General features: G+C 35.5%; 1 protein-coding gene across 1 annotated transcript; it reads left to right on the forward strand.

The window, feature by feature from the left end:
- Positions 1-10,372: 10,372 nt before the first annotated feature.
- Positions 10,373-16,471, forward strand: LOC107807744 (3-ketoacyl-CoA thiolase 2, peroxisomal-like). Its single transcript, XM_016632185.2, has 14 exons — positions 10,373-10,664; positions 13,422-13,498; positions 13,689-13,773; positions 13,864-13,990; positions 14,086-14,184; positions 14,320-14,387; positions 14,505-14,612; positions 14,690-14,767; positions 14,858-14,990; positions 15,068-15,164; positions 15,345-15,468; positions 15,545-15,653; positions 15,955-16,038; positions 16,155-16,471. Exons 1-14 carry the CDS (start codon positions 10,569-10,571, stop codon positions 16,262-16,264), a joined length of 1,395 nt encoding a protein of 464 aa, XP_016487671.1. The 5' UTR covers positions 10,373-10,568; the 3' UTR covers positions 16,265-16,471.
- Positions 16,472-17,394: the final 923 nt, after the last annotated feature.

The following is a 17,394-nucleotide window of genomic DNA, read 5'->3' on the forward strand; positions in this document are numbered from 1 at the left end:
TTGATTATAAGTGTGGTGCATAACACACCCATAAGCAAGACTCTACTAGACACGGCTTGTGGACTCTCTGGGATACGACCTGCTCTGATACCAAGTTTTTCACGCCCCAAACTAGGGGAGGCACGACTGGCACTCAATACTGTATTCGATCGAGTTAGCCACTAAACATACTAGCTAACTAGACTGGGGGCCCAACAGATCGGGCAGTACAACATCTGAAATACTAAGCCTGGACCGTAAGGTTATGACATGAATAACAATAAGCCATATAAACATAGGTAGACAAGCCAAAATAATAAAATACTAGCTGGCTGACGAGGCCGCGACTGAAGACATACATGCCTACACACCTATATATACATGCCAAGCCTATGGGCTGGAGACTGAAAGCAGCAAAAATAAACCCAGAATATTGTGTCCACAATAGCCTCTAAGAGTGTCATAAGCACTGTCGGGATAAGGCCCCAACTATACCCAAACTGTACAACAAAAGTAACCATCCTATGAAAGCTCCAGGAAGAGGTGGAGCTTACCAACTCACAGTTGAACCTCGAAATCCTAGCGGAGGGGTCGATCAGAGTCCCTACCTGGACCTGCACGCACGAAACAAAAATGCAGTGTCCCCAGGCAACGGGACATCAGTACGAATAAAAATGTACTGGTATGTAAGGCAGAAAGTAGAATCATACATAGCTGATGTAAAAAGGTAATAAAGATACCACCTGACACTGAAACTCTGATAGCCTCCATGGCCGACATCCGACCTCATAGTAATAAAATATGCATGGTATGCTCGTGTAATCGTATGTCGTGAATACATATATATTGATGTAAATGCATGACATACCCAACCAAATGCTAGCAATGGCGGTCTCTCCCGGTAGCTAACCGGTATCATATTGCCAACCTGTGGCCATCTGTACAATATATATAGTCTTTCGGGCAAATAGGCCCCTTACCTCCGATTATAGCTCGAAGTCCATGCATAATATGTCATGTATGATATGAACTTTGAATTCACATAATAGGCCATAACAAGAACTTAGCCAACCTTGGCTCATTGGTACTCTTATTCTCATAATCTCATAATCACCTTCGTATCGCATACAAATGTCTCGTGGAACCTTATATCTTTTTTTAATAAGTTTGAAAACTTAACTCGACTTTTAGAAAGATAACTTAACTCTGAATATGTTCATAAAAAGCTTAAGGTGCTTCACTTAGTCCTTATACCTGATTTCTTGATAATTAGTAAAAGAAAGTATTTCAAAAAAAAAATCAAATATTTTAGTAGTTTAAACATAAAAATTATATTTGAAAATTTTGAAATCGACGTGTCACTTTAGAGATTTTAAAATACACTTTAACAAGGAAGAAGGACTGATCGCAAATACTAAATGCCATTATTTTTAAGTCACACAACCCAAAGACGAATAAGAATTCATATATATATGGACAAATATTTAAGAAAGCCGACAAAATGACATATATAGATGTCGAATACCCTTTTTAACCAAACGAGTGGAATATCAACCTAATAGCATCATGAAAATACCTCAGCTACGATACCAATGCCTTTCACAGAAGGTCTTTCTAGAAACAGAATAGTAAAATATCACATTTGGCGTCTTAGGAATTTCCCAAAATTCGTGCTAAAAGGAAGGACGAAGCTTAGCCTTAACATACCTCTCCAACGAACGTCTGAATGCCTGTAGTTCCTTCATGAAAGTTGTTCCTTACGTCCTAAGCTTCGAAACCACTATATATATGCAGCTTATACGTACCTATAAACAGTTCATAAATGAGTTTAAATCGGCAGATTTGCCATATGACCCTAACTTGACGAAACGCCCGTAGAACTTTGTAAAAACGATCATAAAAGAGTCCCAAGATGATTACCTTGGCAAACAAAGTATAAATCCTGAAGAACCAGCAAGAACAACAATTTCCTATCTTCCAAAAATAGCTCCAAACACAGCTAATAGAAGGGAAAAATGATTGCAAAGCGTAGAGATTTCTCTTCTAGGCACGGGGGCAAACTTTAACGATAGAAATCGTTAAAAATGCACCTTAATCACTCAAGAACACCATGAAACCCTCTCTTAAGCTTTCTTACTATTTTGGGATGAAGATGAAATATTTTGGGGTCTTAAAAGTCGGATTTTCCGACTTATACCACTTGTTTGACCCGACCCGATTCGCGACCTGATTTCAGCCCGGACAGTCCGCGGTAAAACAGTCATAACCTTTTACTCCCATGTCGGTTTGATGTGAAATTTCTTTGATTGCAAACTAGACTCGTAGACCTTCGATTTAGTAGATTGTGGGTCCCATAAATCTTTATATATTGGGAGAAATGATCTGATACATTTGACCCAAAGTTTAGAAAATTTATTAGAGAAATTTACTATAACTTTTGCCAACCTTTATTTCGCAACTTGCTTGACTCCAAAACTTAACATGTGACCAGTGTGATATTATAATACCTCATAACACATTATTCTTAGCATATTATACACTCTTAGTCTTATCCCATAGGTGCAAGTTAACTTAAACCTTTCGAATGCGTGGGGTACTACCCGAGCCATTTCTTTAACCATGAACCTTTGTTTAAGGAATTCCTTTGACTTAAAGCTTTAGTTTAGTTCCTTGATATTACCACACATTTTCAGTCTTATTCTCTCAATGTGCTATACCCAATCATATATACTTAATATAACCACGCCACGTTACGTATATTACGTAAGAGAAGAGAGAAACACCTGGGGTCTCACATGGCAGGTGCGGACTAAGCCGAAACCACCTGAGCAAGACGAGTGCAAACTGTCAATATCTGGGCCAAAGTCTCCTAAAGGCCTGGAATCTCGATGGGCACAGTTGGTGCCTGAGCTAGTCCTGTCGGCTCAGCTATATCTGGAATTTGATCCTAAGCTGGAGCAACTGGTGGTACTACAGGTGCTGGTCCAACTGTGGTACGAGCTACACCTCGACCTCTACCTTGACCCCGGCCTCTCGCGGCATTAACTGGTGGTACTGGTGGCTGACCATCCGATCCGGTAGTACGTGTCCTCACCATCTGTGAGAGAATAAAATTACAAAAATGTAGTTTCCGGAATCAACAAATTCGCATGACAGAATACAAGAAAGTGAATTTTTCCTAAGGGTTTTACAGCCTCTCGAAGATAAGTACAGACGTCTCCGTACCGATCCGCAAGACTCTATGAAACCTGCTCATGACTCGTGAGACCTATGTAACCTAGGATCTGATACCAACTTGTCACGACCCAAAATCCTACCCGTCGTGATGGCGCCTATCTCAATACTAGGCAAGCCGACAATCTCAATAAACCACGTATTCTTTTAAATTTGAAAAGAGAATGATTAAATTCAGCGGAAGAAATCTTACAAGTACAAATATAAATACTCCCAAAACCTGGCGTCACTGAGTACATGAGCATCTAATATGATTACAAGTCTGAAAAATATGGTCTATGATAGTCTGAGACCAAATACAGTAAACAAGGAGATAGGGAAGGAGAGACAAGGTCTGCGAAACACGACAACTACCTCAGAATCTTCGAAAAAATAAACTGCGCGAAAGAATCAACACCCGCTATGTCCGAAAATACCTAGATGTACACACGAAGTGCAGGGTGTAGCATGAGTACAACCAACTCAGTAAGTAACAATAATAAATAAGGAACTAAAGATAGTGATGAGCTACACAATTATAGTTCATTTTCAGTAATTCCAGCAAAGAATAGACATGCTTTCAAATCCAGCATTTTAAGTCAAATCAATTCTATGCAGTTCAAGTTCATGTATTCCGGATATAAAATCTTTCAGAAAATTTCACAACAATGACAGATAGCAACTAAGTGCAACAACAAATGAAAAGTAAGTACAGCCTCTCAGGACAATAATCACTCACTCGGCTCCCAAACCTCAGCACTCACACTCAATGGGTACCCGCGCTCACTGGGGGTGTACAGACTTCGGAGGGGCTCCTACAGCCCAAGCGCCATAATCCGCACGGACAACTCACGTGCTGTAATAACTCGCGTGATGCACGGACAACTCACGTGCTATAATATCCTGCACGAACAACTCATGTGCCATAGTATCCTTACCTCACGGACAGGCCCTCGGCCTTACTCAGTCATCAACCTCTCTAGTCTCTCGGCTCTCGAAAATCACAAAGATCGGCCCAAACAAAGATAACATAGTATATCAAACAAATCAAGAAGGACTGAGGTATGATACGCAAGTAAAATCATGACTGAGTACAAGACAGCAATTAGCAAATAATTCAATAAGTACGCGACCTCTGCGGGTCCCAACAGTACTATAACATAGCCTAAGCATGATTTCTAACATGATTTACAGTCAAATTTCTTCAATACATAGAGAGCATATAGCTAACAATAAGTTATTCAACTTTACAGTTTCATGGGACGGACCAAGTCACAATCCCCTCGGTGCATGCCCATACGCCCGTCACCTAGCATGTGTGTCACCTCCAAAATAATCACATGATACAAAAATATGGGGAGTTCCATACCCTCAGGACCAGATTTATAACTGCTACTTACCTCAACTCGTGTAATTCTTTATTCCGATATGCCCTTGCCACGAGAATTGGTCTCTGAAAGCCTCGTATCTAGCCACAATTAATTCGACTCAGTCAATACCAATTATAGGAATTAATTCCATATGAAAATACTAATTTTTCCAGTAAAATCCTAAATTGCACTCAAAATCGCCCGTGAGGCCCACGTCTTGGAACCCGACAAGAGTTACAAAATATGAATGCCCATCCAACCACGAGTCCAACCATACTTGAAACTTATGGGAATATCGTGGAATTCAATTCTAAGAGAGTAGTTTAGCCAACATCCCTTGATGGAGCTCTTTAGTGCTACTAAAACCACCCACAACTCTTACAATTTTAATCTACATCAACATAATTTAATTGGACCAATATTAGTAAAAATTTCCAGGTTTTTGGTTGTTTTGGCATTTTATCAAACACCTAGAGTGCATAGAATTTAACTACCTCCAGTAATGGTATTTTTTCATCCAACAATCCCTCCTTCCCACCAATAAGAGATATTAAACCATCCTTTGTATACAAATTTCCTTCTTTAGCTCCATTGCAATCATCAATGAACTCACATCCACCAAATTGTTATTAATTAATTCATTACAAAATCTCTACTATACCCAATAATCTAGTTGAAGTATTTATGGCTTCCAAGCACCATCCAATAAGTGCTAATGCTTATTTCTTGCTCATATATTCACTAACAATCCATGATTATAGGTTTAAGAATGAAAGATTACCTCTTGAAGACCAAATCTTGAAAGTCAACTTTTGGGGTGTTCTTGAGATTTTGAAGAAATCCTATGAAATCCAATACAAAATCTTGTTGTAATTAGTGATTGAAAAGTGAAATCATCATAAAAACACTCTTAAAAACTCACCTTAAGTGTATATTGGAAGCCTTGGCAGGGTGGGTGATGGAGAGAAAAGCCCTAGTCTTGAAATCCTTTTATTCTTCTCTCTCCCTACTCATGTATTAATAGGCCCAGGTACAGTATTTTTCCACTGGTGTTATCCCTGTGCTATAAGGCTTTAGCTCACTGGTTTGCTAAAATCGGATACAATATTTTTCCAATGGTGCTATCCATGTGCTATAAGGCTTTAGCTCACTGGTTTGCTAAAATTTTCAGCTTCCCTCTTGTGCTATAGCTGCGCTATGGGGAGATAGATCACTGTATTTTCTTTAGTCTTGTTGCTTTGAAATTAACATCCAATGGAGAAAATTCTACAACCCTTGTACTAATTGATCTACCTCGGTACCACAAAACTTTAATTTCCTTAGCAAAAATTCTCTGGGGTCGTTACACATAATTCAACATCCGGTCAACCTTTTCAACTTAAGTTCTAAACCTTGGAACTATATATTCCAAATTATTTGAAAACCTCACCAGACCCGAACTAATCACCCCCGACAAGTTATATAACAACTGTAAAGCATAAATTGAGTAGTAAATGGGGGAGACGAGGTTGTAATACTAGAAACGACTGGCCGGGTCATTACAAAAAGTTTATGCCATAGTAAACCAGAAGTTTACTTAGAGATAGCACATGTCATGATAAACTTGAAGTTTTCATTTGCCATTTTTAAATGAGCTATTTGAGAATTCATATAAGCATATATTGAAGAGCTAGAAGACTCTTCAAAAATTCTCTTGTGTTGCTTGTTCTTATAATAAATTGATTATACCAGCTAAAGTTGGGACTAAAATCCCTAAATTCTGAAATATATAAAAGGTGAATATGGGCCCATTCACTTATCATGTGAACCACTTATAGATGCATATATGAGATGGTTACATGTGTGTTTATTGTCAACCTGCAGTTTGGCATTTGAAATTATATTTATCAATTAAGAGCATAATTTTCATATTATAAAATCAAGATAGTTCATTTTGATGATGCTGGTTATATCCAAGCTAGTTTAGCATTGAATACCACTTATTAATGGCTAAACTATTGTTTATGAGAACAAAGCCTCATGTGTTGGTCTAAGATTTTCTAAATTACATACAACAACACTTGTATGCATCAGACCAACAAAATATGATAAGTCCTCCCCTCACAATTGGTTTAGGATCAGAAACCAAATATTTTTACTATCTAATAACTTTTGATGTGTGGTATATGATTAATTTATCTACTACAATGCATAAAGATAGGTTTCCCAAAGAAGATTGGGGATATCTGTTAGTTTTTCTAACATTTGGGGGATGGAATAAACAGCTGGAAAATATGCTATATGAATCGAATTATCATTAATATTATCCTCACCTAGAAGATAATTCAAGTTAAATGCCAGAAGCATTTGCTGATCCAAAATTAAATATTATATTTCAGCCGCAAATGTTCCTATTAAAATTAAAGTCCCCGAAGGATAAAGTTTACTATACGCATGAAGCGTAGTAAACTGATCGGTTCCAAAGATAACAATCCTTGAAAAATGATAGGAGCAAATGATCATAATGAGGAGGAAATGAGCTCTAGAAGAGCCCACGACATAACATTTCATGAAACTCCAGAAGAAGTTCAGGTACCTGAAAATAAGGAAAGTGATGAGATCTCAACAAGTTATGTCGCTTAGGAACCGATACAAAACCATCGTCGATGATATATTTGATACAATATAATTTACAATATTGTAAAAGATTATGAGGATCGGACCTGTAATCCAGATACCTGAAGATGTCATGCCATCTAAATGCAAGTCTTAACCTATATGACTCATTTGATTAAGTCTATATGAAGATCCCTGAAGGATTTAAAATGCCTGAAGCATATAGTTCAAAGCATCGTGAAATGTATTCAATCAGATTACAAAGATCTTTGTACGGTTTAAATCAATCTAGGCGCATGTGATATAATCGCCTCACTGAATTGATGAATGAATGTTATGTAAATGATGACATTTGTCCATGCATTTTTACAAAGAAAACAATATCATAGTTTGTTATACTTGTTGTTTATGTTAATGGCATAAATCTCATAGGAACTCCAGAAGAGCTCCAAAGGGAAAAACTTTGTCTTAGTCTGCAAATTGAATATTTAGCAGGCGGGATCTTTATCCATCAATCTGTCTATACAGAAAAGGTCTTAAAACGTTTTTACATGGACAAAGCACACCCATTAAGTACACCAAATGAGTGTTTGATCACATGAAGTGAATAAGGATCCGTTCCGACCTCTAGAAGAGGATGAGGAACTCCTTGGTCCTGGAACACTCTATCTCAGTGCAATTGGTGCACTTATGTATCTTGCTAATGCTAGCAAAAGTGGTGCAGATCATATTGGTTGTGCAGATGCAGGTTATTTATCCGATCCCCATAAAGTTCGATCTCAAATCGGGTATGTGTTTACATGTGGAGGTACTGTCATATCATGGCGCTTCACAAAGCAATCTATTGCTGCTACTTCTTCAAATCATGCTGAGATAATAGTTATTCATGAAGCAAGTAGGGAATGCGTATGGTTGAGATCAGTGATTCATTTTATTCGAGAAAAATGTGGGTTGGAATGTGATAAAAAAACCACAATATTATACGAAGACAATGCTACATGCATAGCCCGATTAAAAGGCTGATTTATAAAAGGAGATAGAACGAAGCACATTTCACCAAAATTATTCTACACACATGATCTTCGGGAAAAATGGTGACATCGATGTGCAACAAATCCGTTCAAGTGACAATCCAGTAGATTTGTTCACTTTGCCAACTTCAACTTTTGAGAAGATGGCATACAAGATTGGAATGCAGAGACTCAAATATTTGGAACAAGGTTTTCATCTGGGGGAGTGAAATACGCATTGTATCTTTTTTCCTTACTAAAGTTTTTCCCATGGAGTTTTTCTTGTAAGGTTTTTAATGAGGTAGCTAGAATTGCGTATTACTAAATATGTGTACTCTTTTTCCTTCACTAGAATTTTTTCCACTGGATTTTTCCTAGTAAGGTTTTAACGAGGCACAATATCTTTTAATGAACATCCAAGGGGGAGTGTTATAAATATATTATATTATGGATGTTCATTTAGTACTCTATTAGAAATAAGCCTCCTGAAGAAGCTTATCCTTTCAGTACTCCGTTATGGATATATATTATCTCTGGTAGAAGATTATCTATATATGGAACATTAGCAGCTTTCACAGCATCTTAGAGTAGCAGCTTACAAGCAATTTATACAGCAGCTTACAAGTAGCTTACACAGCAGCTTGCAGTAGCAGCTTACACATCAGCTTCCTTTCTTCTATAAATAGAGGAGAATTCAGTTCATTATGTACATTAGTTTGAAGTTGAATAATATATCAATTTCTCTCTATACTTGTCTTCGGTTTCTTTACTTTACGGTCTTTATTTTATAACATAAACCACAATTTTATTTTACTCAAATATTTCTCAAATTTACTTTCCAATTGTCTTTTTTTTTCAAAAATTAAAAATTGACCAGATAAAATGGTCAAAATTCTCATAATACCAAGTGAATGAAAAAGAAAGAGCTGCCTCAACTTCATCATCATCTATTAATTCCTCAAATAATTTGGTAAATCAGAGCCGTTGAATTTAACGATTGGACAGATACGTAATTGGTGAGCTTTCAGATGAGGAAAATCCGTTTTATATTTCTCTCTTCGGCACGCATCTCTATGTGCTCGTTCATCATTCTCCCTAATGGCGCGTGTTTTTGCCACTTTGAATTTCTATATCTGTCTCTTTGCCTTTGAATTAGCCTTAATTTTTTGTAATTTTGAAATTCAAATTTTAATTTCGTTAAGTTTATATGAAAATTTAAAATTCAAAGTTATTTGTTGCAATTATAATCAGGTTCTGAAATTTTCAATAATCTATATTTATAATTTGTAACAATAAATAAGTTGCCATATACGGCTACAAGTAATTATATGTATTTCCATATAACATTTCCAAGCACATACCAAGCTTTGAAATACAATAATGTAGAATTGAATTGACATATTACCAAGTACCAACTAATTATGTCAAAATCTTATTTCAAATTATTGTTTTTATCCAATTTATCTAATTTTCAAAAATTTGAAGCAATAATACTCCTTCTATTTAAATTCGTTTGGTACTGTTTCAATCTTTGTCTATTTCTAAAAAGAATTAATTTGCATTTTTATCTTTAAATACTCATAATATTTATATTTTTATTTTGCTTATAATAAGATATTTCTTATAAAACTTAACACAATATATCACACACAATGTTTTTTACTATAACGCCTACAATAACTTATTATTTTATTATATTTAAATAATAAATTATAACATAGTATATATTATTAGTTAACTATGATGAACTATATACAAAAGTTCTACATTATATGTTCATCGCAATGATGCATACATCAAATGATCAACCAAACATATTTCATCAATCATCACACAAGATGATACTTTTGATATTTGAGCATTATAAATTAACGTTTTAAAAGTCTCAACTCTTTTTTAAATTCTAATTTAGTCTAATAATACTAAACAATTAGAATATATTACTTTCAAATTATTACAATAAACGTTCAAATAAAAAAATATTTATTTGCATTTAATATTTATATTAAATTAAATAATTTAATTTTAACTAGTAAAAATTTAAAAAATACATATCACTTCATTAATGATTAAATGAAAAATGCTTATATAAAAGACAAAAGCAAGACAACTGGCGCGTGTATGTCAACCGCTAAAATAGAGTGGTTTTTACAAAAATAATTGCAATATTGTCATTTACCTCCCCAGAATTGATAAAAAAAAAATATCAGAACAGCGTCACCAACTTTATCTTCCTTCGTTTAAACCCATTTCTAGATAAACTTTCACGTTTTTGCAAATCCCAATACACAAACCGACCCTCTTTCCCCATATAAAGAGACACAGAGTAGAAAACTAGCTCAAAAATATTCTAATCAATTTTTAGAGTAATTTGTACTAAAAAAAATAATTGTGAAATCAAATGGAGAAAGCAATTGAGAGACAAAGAGTTCTTCTTCAACACCTTCGTCCTTCTCAAACTTCTTCTTCCTTGGAAAATATTGAATCATCCATTGCTGTGAGTTCTTTTTTCCAATTTCAATTGAGTGCTTTGGTGTGTTTGGTTTTTTCTTTTATAATTTTCAAAATTCTATTTTTGATTTGTTTTTGTTTCTTGATTTTCAATTTTTTGTGGCTGTGTTTTATTTCTTCTTTTCAATCCCACCTTTGGATTCAATTTGTTTTATAAATGATTTTCAATTTGGTTTATTCGGTATGTTTTGAATTATTCTTTTCTTGGTGGGTTTTGATGTGGATATTTTTTTCATTTTGATCTGTAGATTGAAGTTTTGAGCGAAAGTTATGTTTTTGTATATGGTTTTATTGGGTTTTTGCGTATGTTTTGAGCTACCGTTCAAGTCTTGCTTTCAATTCAATTCTGAATTCTATCTTTTTTCTTGAATTTCAGTTTGGTTTACTGTGTATATTTTTATTGTTTTATTGATTGATTTTGATGTGGTACTTTTTATTTTGATCTGAAGATTGAAGTTTTGAGCTAAATTTCTGTTTTTGTATATGGTTTTATTGGGTTTGTGTATGTTTTTGAGCTAAAAGTTTGAATCTTGTGGGCAGGTCGTTAAGTTTTTTTATGTGGGTATGGTTTATTTTGATATGTAGATTGAAGTTTGAGCTAAATTTATGTTTTTGTATATGGTTTTGTTTGTTTTTTATGTATGTTTTGAGCGAAAGTTTGAGTTTTGTGGATAGGTAGTTGAGTAGTTTTTACGAGGGTATATAGCTGAATTCGATCCATAGGTGGAAGGTGTTAGATATAAGAAGTCATTAATTGTTTTCATGTTTTGGGAGGGGTCAAGATCAGAATTATTCCGTAGTGCTTTTATGCCATTAGTAGAAATATTATTTTCCTGCAGATCTGATGACCTATTAATTTCTTTTGTTATTTGGAGTGGAACTGTGGTATAGTTGTAAATGGATATTCCTGTCTATCCCAATTTACGTGACACTTTTTTTTTTTAGTTTATCAGAAAAATAAGGGAAAATGGCCAATTATACGTCTATACTTTCAGATATTGTCTACATCTAACCTCCGTTATACTATCCGACCAAATTTACTTTTATTGTTATACCTTTTACTATCGGGCCAAATTTACCTTTACAATCGGCAAACTTTTAAAAATTACCCTTTCATGTGTTAAGTAATCCAAAATCTCCCAAATTACTTTTATTTAAATCACTTATTGTTCTTCTTGCTCCACTATTTTCAAAAATTACTATTGATGTGAATGCTAAAGTTACTAGACTATACAAATGATTCATGAATATTTTTAATTACCAATGCACCCACTTCTCTTCTTGTTATAATGGGTTTGGAATTGGTTTTTTTTTTCCAACCATATACACACTGTAGAATTCAGTGGGTCTATTTATTGCATTATATGCAGCAGATCATTACGTATGTATATGTATATTCAAATATATTTTGTCATTATCTGGTTAGTACAGAGTTCGATCGACTAACTTAAGAGTGCACAATGTGTAGGCATTTGATTAAAGCAAAGTTGCATTCGACAATATAAAGTCTCCAAGGAACTTCAACTTCAATCACTAATACTTGCAAAGCCCTCATATATTTGGTGCAGTGAATTCACTAAAATTGGGATGTTGTAAATACTTTTAGAATTTAGACAAGCTACTTAATTTAAAATTTTCAAATAACTATACTTCGTTTATTAACTGTTGTATTATTTCATATTTCTTTTCTCTTATTTTTTTCTCCAATTCAGAAAGTAGGTAAATGCCATTTATTTCGAAAATAGCGGATCAAGAAGAAGAATCAGTAATTTAATTAAAATGATTTGGGAGATTCTGAGCCACCTGAATGACTGAGGGGTAATTTTTAAAGGTTTGTTGATTGTAGGGGTATATTTGGCCCGATAGTATAATGGTAGGGGTAAATTTGGCCGGATAGTATAAACCGAGGTTAAATGTCGACAATATCTGAAAGTAGAGGGGTATATTTGGCCCTTTTCCCGAAAAATAATGACACATTTTTACATTCAGAAGTAATAAAACTTTAAACTATTAATTTTACCCTTAATGAGACAATTTATAACCATACTAATATCTCCGACTTGTTTTTAATGACAAGTTTCAAAAGTGTCTTTATTTCTTAAACTCGTCCTCAGTTAAACACCGTCCAGAGTACAATAATTGGAAAAGAAAAGCCTATCATGGATGACGACCTTTTCAAGTTCATTCTTTTCCAATTAGGTTGTTGCGTTTCTCTTTGTAAATCTACTAGCTTTGTTCCTTCTTTTCTTGTGTTTTTTATTCTCTAAAATGTGTAAGAGGATGTCTCCTAAATTACAAATTAATAGGAAGAACACCTGTGTATAAAGCGGATGCAGAGTTTGATTTATTAGTTTCATTGCTGAGTTTTCTATTTTTAGATATTAGGAAATATTTTTTACAATTGATCAGTATAAAACGGAGTAAGGGACAAAAGGTGGTGAAATCCTACATGTCTGATGGCGGATGTGCCTGTGTCATGTTTAATCCTGTTCAAAACTATGTTCATTAGATGTTTAGTAACTACAGTTTGCAGGAATATTCAGTTAATTATATGACATGTTTATTGTTATACCGAGTCTTTAGGTATTTTCGGTTACTTGGCTTGTTCTTGAACACTCCTTTCGCTGTGAAAGTCTATTACTTGTTGAGTGGTGAATGGGGTTGTCTAATTTCAAATATCTGGTGTCGTAAAAAAGAAATACATTATACCTTTGTTACTTAAGTTCTCTCAATTTTAAACCAGGCATCTGTATGCTCTGCTGGAGACAGTGCTGCTTACCAAAGGACCTCTGTCTTTGGAGATGATGTCGTCATAGTCGCGTAAGTTGTTATAGTTATTAACCGTCTCTAGATTCAGTTTTTGAGTTTACCTGAGCTGCACCTTTGTGTTGCTCTCTTACTTTTTTATACTTTCATGGTTTTGTTTTAACTTCTCATTTGCACTACATATGTGGTTTCCTTGGATCAATGGGCTTTATCCTTACCGTGACAATGTATTTGTTCCATGCAGTGCATATAGGACTCCTCTTTGCAAAGCAAAGAGAGGCGGCTTCAAGGATACTTATCCTGATGATTTACTTGCTCCAGTTCTAAAGGTACGTTACACTAAGCTGAGTCATTTGTTGATGTTGATCAAGATTAACGAAGATATTTACCTTTAATTCTTCCTTTAATATTCTCTACAGGCGTTGATGGAAAAGACTAATCTGAGCCCTAGTGAAGTTGGGGATATTGTTGTCGGCACGGTGTTGGCCCCAGGTTCCCAGAGAGCAAGCGAGTGCAGGATGGCTGCATTTTATGCTGGTTTTCCTGGTAGGTTTTATTAGTACGTCATGGTGTGAAGTTCTTCATTTTATCTATGAGGTTCTTATTTCAATATATGCTCATTTTTCTTTTCTCTCGAGCAGAAACTGTGCCAGTTAGAACTGTAAACCGGCAATGTTCATCAGGCCTTCAAGCAGTTGCTGATGTAGCTGCAGCTATTAAAGCTGGATTTTATGACATTGGTTTGTTTGCCATTTCCTTTTGCTGAAGTGCATTGTAACTGCATTCCCTTGGATTCGGTGTTCCTCTAACAAATCATGTTTGGCTAACTTACCTCTAACAAATCATGTTTGGCTAACTTACCTCTAACAAATCAGGTATTGGCGCTGGATTGGAGTCTATGACCGCAAACCCAATGGCTTGGGAAGGATCAGTCAACCCAAAAGTATGTCCCTTGTTCTATGAAAAATATTGTGTATTCTTTTGTTATATATTGTTAGGCTTATTCTTAGAGATGAGTTCTATTGGAAGGATTATCATGATCTGTAACATTTGATCTCAGGTTAAGATGATGGCACAAGCTCAAGACTGTCTTCTTCCTATGGGTATTACTTCTGAGAATGTTGCACATCGTTTTGGTGTGACAAGGCAGGAACAAGACCAGGCTGCAGTAAGTTAAATAGACCCCTCAATTTATGATCATGTCTGTGGCATATATTCTCATCTCATTTTTATCTCTGTTGCTAGGTTGATTCGCATCGTAAGGCTGCTGCAGCCTCTGCTTCCGGAAAATTCAAAGATGAAATAATTCCTGTACCCACTAAGGTGGTATCCCTGTCTAAATTTTAACCACTGGGGTATCCATTAATAGCTATATCAACTACCCTCTTACGTTTCTGATGTCTTCTGTTAAAGATTGTTGATCCAAAAACCGGAGATGAGACACCGGTAACGATCTCTGTTGATGATGGTATACGGCCAAATGCCTCTGTTTCAGACTTGGCAAAGTTAAAGCCAGTGTTCAAGAAGAGTGGAACTACTACTGCTGGTAATTTGGTAGTCTTTGGGTCTGTAATGTAATTTAAATTTTGAGTTTGGTGAATAAAGTTTTCCTCTTCGCTGCAGGGAACTCTAGCCAAGTCACTGATGGTGCTGGAGCTGTACTACTTATGAAAAGAAGTCTTGCAATGCAAAAGGGACTTCCTATCCTTGGTGTATTCAGGTCTGTAGTAACGTTACTTGCAGTGAGCGTCTTTTGGTTTTCTCCACGTTAGTGGTTTTCTTCACAATTCCTCCGACTCATGCCTTGACCTTAGTCAGCTGATGACAGTATACTTTTTGCATCTTTATTCTATTATTGGTGTTTGTCTTAAATGAGAACTAACACCCAGTGTTCATGCAGGACCTTTGCTGCCGTGGGTGTAGACCCTGCCATTATGGGAATTGGTCCAGCTGTTGCAATTCCTGCTGCTGTCAAATCCGCAGGCCTTGAACTTGAAGATATTGATCTCTTTGAGATAAATGAGGTAATTTACATAAATTCATCAGCTCTCCCGTCTTATATGCGTAGAGTACAATTTCTTGACTATGGCTCTTGTTTAGGCATTCGCATCACAATATGTCTATTGCCGTAAGAAGCTGGAACTTGACCCAGAGAAGATCAACGTTAATGGAGGTGCAATGGCCCTCGGGCATCCTTTGGGCGCTACAGGTAAATTTGACCATTTTATAGAATAACAATCACGGGGATGAATTAAAAGCTTCGTGTAAGAACATGTGTTGTACTAGACTCCTCTTGTTGGAGTAGCAGTGGTTTTATCGCCAGTCAGTTGATCAATAGGTATATGGGACGCTACCTTTTCGCTCTTATCAGTCCTTACAACAATCTATCAGCTTGGGGGGGGGGGGGGATAGTGTGGTGGTTCTGTGTATGCTTGTTATTGGCTTCTCGTTGCTAAAAAATACCGTGTTTAAAGATCATTCTCATGAGATGCTTCTATATGTCAAAACAGGAGCACGATGCGTTGCAACTCTGTTGCACGAGATGAAACGTCGCGGAAAGGACTGCCGATTTGGTGTGGTGTCCATGTGCATAGGTATGTTCAATTCTCTCCCTTTTTGATCCCTCCCACCCCTCAGCACCCAAAACCCTGAAAATAGAATGGCTCATCAACCCTTTTCTGATGTTATTTTTTTTTGCATTTCCCAACAGGCACTGGAATGGGGGCAGCTGCTGTCTTTGAAAGAGGAGACTCCTGTGATGAGCTATGCAATGCCCGAAAAATTGGAAGCCACAATCTCTTATCTAAGGATGCTCTATAAACAGAAGGGATACACAGCAGTCGTTTCGTTTAGTAATATTTACAGAGAAGAAGAACAATAAATCATAATAAGCTTTGAGACATTTTCTTGAAAAAAAAGATAGATTGTAAAATTGCATTGGTTTTGCGATTATCGGCTGGATCAGCCTTGTACTTTGAAAATTGCTTTGGTCTTTCATGATATGCTTTATATGTTTTGTGTTCCAAACTTTCAGAATTCTCCTGTTTTTCAATATTTCATAGAACTACTCTCCTTTTGATTAAGGGAATATTCATCTTTTTCGTTCAGTTATATGTTCACTGTGAGGTGAAAAGCTTTCCAGGGGTCTCCTTCAAAATCAGAAAAGATTCACTAGGTCTACAGAAGAAACTTTTTTTTCTAGTTCTTATTATGCATTGGAGTTCATTGGAAAAAACCAATCAATTTCCTTGCAATCTTTCTAATCTGTACAAAGTTGAGGAGAATTTGCTATGGCCCTATCCTTTTTGTTCCTGTTTGGACTCTATTGCTACAAAGACTTGGGACAAGAAGCTAAAATTATGGCCTTCGCTGACAAGTAGGAAATGGAATTGCTTTGACATCCTAAAGTTATCCTGTAATTATTCACATCAGTCGAGTGTGGAGTGTTTTAATCCGTAGACACGGGGAGTAAGTCTCATGGGTATTTCATAAAATAATACAATTACAGTAAATATTAATAAGTATAATTACATAAAAATTTAAAAAATAAATAAATAAGTGAAATATATATATATATAGATGCGTTCCATAAAAAACAGTCAAAATAATCTATTATACAAAAAGGAAATAGTTTTCTATATGGAGGGACAAAAAAGATACTGAACCTTCAATTTGAACTTTGAACTTGCTGCTATGGAGGGGAATGAAGTTTTTTTTGTATTTGCGAAAAAATTGATTGTACGTAGCTTTGGGAGATACTAGCAGACGCGGACAAGATAAGAATTGGAAAAAATCATAAATTAAGGTTTCTATCAATAAATAAAAAAAGGTATTGACTTTTAAATTGAATGTTTTAGTTCATTTTAAAACTTTTTGAGTAATTACAAGCTGACTTTGAGAATTTGGTATTATATTATGGACTTATTCAGCAAATTTTGTTTTAACTTGAG

The sequence above is a fragment of the Nicotiana tabacum genome, chromosome 14 (assembly GCF_000715075.1).
Source record: "Nicotiana tabacum cultivar K326 chromosome 14, ASM71507v2, whole genome shotgun sequence".
In the NCBI taxonomy this organism is placed as follows: domain Eukaryota; kingdom Viridiplantae; phylum Streptophyta; class Magnoliopsida; order Solanales; family Solanaceae; genus Nicotiana; species Nicotiana tabacum.